The sequence below is a fragment of the Mus pahari genome, chromosome 5, assembly GCF_900095145.1.
Source record: "Mus pahari chromosome 5, PAHARI_EIJ_v1.1, whole genome shotgun sequence".
Lineage (NCBI taxonomy): Eukaryota > Metazoa > Chordata > Mammalia > Rodentia > Muridae > Mus > Mus pahari.
In genome coordinates, this window is record NC_034594.1 from 152,917,441 (window position 1) to 152,918,740 (window position 1,300).

At 41.5% G+C, this 1,300-nt stretch overlaps 1 protein-coding gene across 1 annotated transcript in view; it reads left to right on the top strand.

The window, feature by feature from the left end:
• Nucleotides 1-1,300, top strand: part of Acbd3 (acyl-CoA binding domain containing 3) — a 31,400-nt gene that overhangs the window by 21,806 nt on the left and 8,294 nt on the right. Inside the window, exon 6 of the mRNA XM_021197688.2 lies at nt 377-563. Coding sequence (XP_021053347.1) covers nt 377-563 — 187 coding nt within the window. The remainder of the gene's footprint in view (nt 1-376; nt 564-1,300) is intronic.

Below are 1,300 nucleotides of genomic sequence, written 5' to 3' on the forward strand. Positions count from 1 at the left end.
ATCCGTAACAAGATCTGACGCCCTCTTCTGGAATGTCTGAAGACAGCTACAGTGTACTTACATATAATAAATCAATAAATCTTAAAAAAAAAAAAAAAAAAAAAAGAATATATATCACTGCTGGGCATGATGGCATATGCCCTTAATCTCAAAACTCAAGGAGGCCAGTGACATCACTATACTTAATTTTTGCCCCTAGTAGTTTTATGTAAGATTGATTGTTTAATCATGTTTAGCTGTTAGTTGGTGTTATATTAGTATTTATTACAGGTATGATAAAACTGGCAAAAGTTAATTAGTAATTTCTTGAATGCTTTGGTGTAGAGCAAATATTAGCCTTTCTGGTAAGAGCATCTTAACTTTTCTCAATTTGTAGGCAGCATTACAGAAGCAGCAAGAAGTAGTGATGACGGGGGCATCATTGCCTGCCTCATCAAAGGTGAACACAGCTGGAGCAAGTGATACACTGTCAGTTAATGGACAGGCCAAAACCCACACTGAAAATTCCGAAAAAGTCCTTGAGCCAGAAGCTGCTGAAGAAGCCGTGGAAAATGGGCCAAAAGGTATGGTTTAGCACTTATATTTATCCATCTAGGTGTCACTTTTAGACCTTGTGAAAAGCAAAAATGGGGAAGCTAAGCTGAGTAGCTTCTGGGATCACCTACGTGAGTGTGAGCCTAGCAGCCCTTTGCTCCTTGACTCTGATGCTTCTGATAACACAGACATCGACGAGCAAGGCTGGGATCTAGGAGAGAGAGAGACAGAGACAAACAGAGAGAGAGAGACAGAGAGAGAGATTGCACAAAGCCCTGGGTTCAGTTCGAGGCACCACGTGAAACTGGATGTGGTGGCACACGCCTCTTATCCCAGCAGAGATTTGTTAGACATCTGTCAAATTCAGTTGGAAGTAAGGATAGGGAGGTTCAAGTGATTTTTCTCTTTTCTTTTTTTCCCCACTTGAGCCTGTGAGTGCTGTGCTGGGTTGAAGCATGCATGGGTAAGGAGGATTCCTGAAACTCTTTCTGACCTTCCTTGACTTTTTAAAACAAGTAACAGAAAAATAGCTTCAGAGAAGACCTTCTTTACTTTAGCCTTACCAAGAATTTATACCAGTATTGTTTTCAGTTATTGATTTACTCTATAAATATATGTGTGCACAGAAGGAGACCAGAAGACAACTTGCAAAATTTGGTTCTCAGCCAGGCATGGTGGCGCACGCCTTTAATCCCAGCACTCGGGAGGCAGAGGCAGGCAGATTTCTGAGTTTGAGGCCAGCTGGTCTACAAACTGAGTTCCAGGA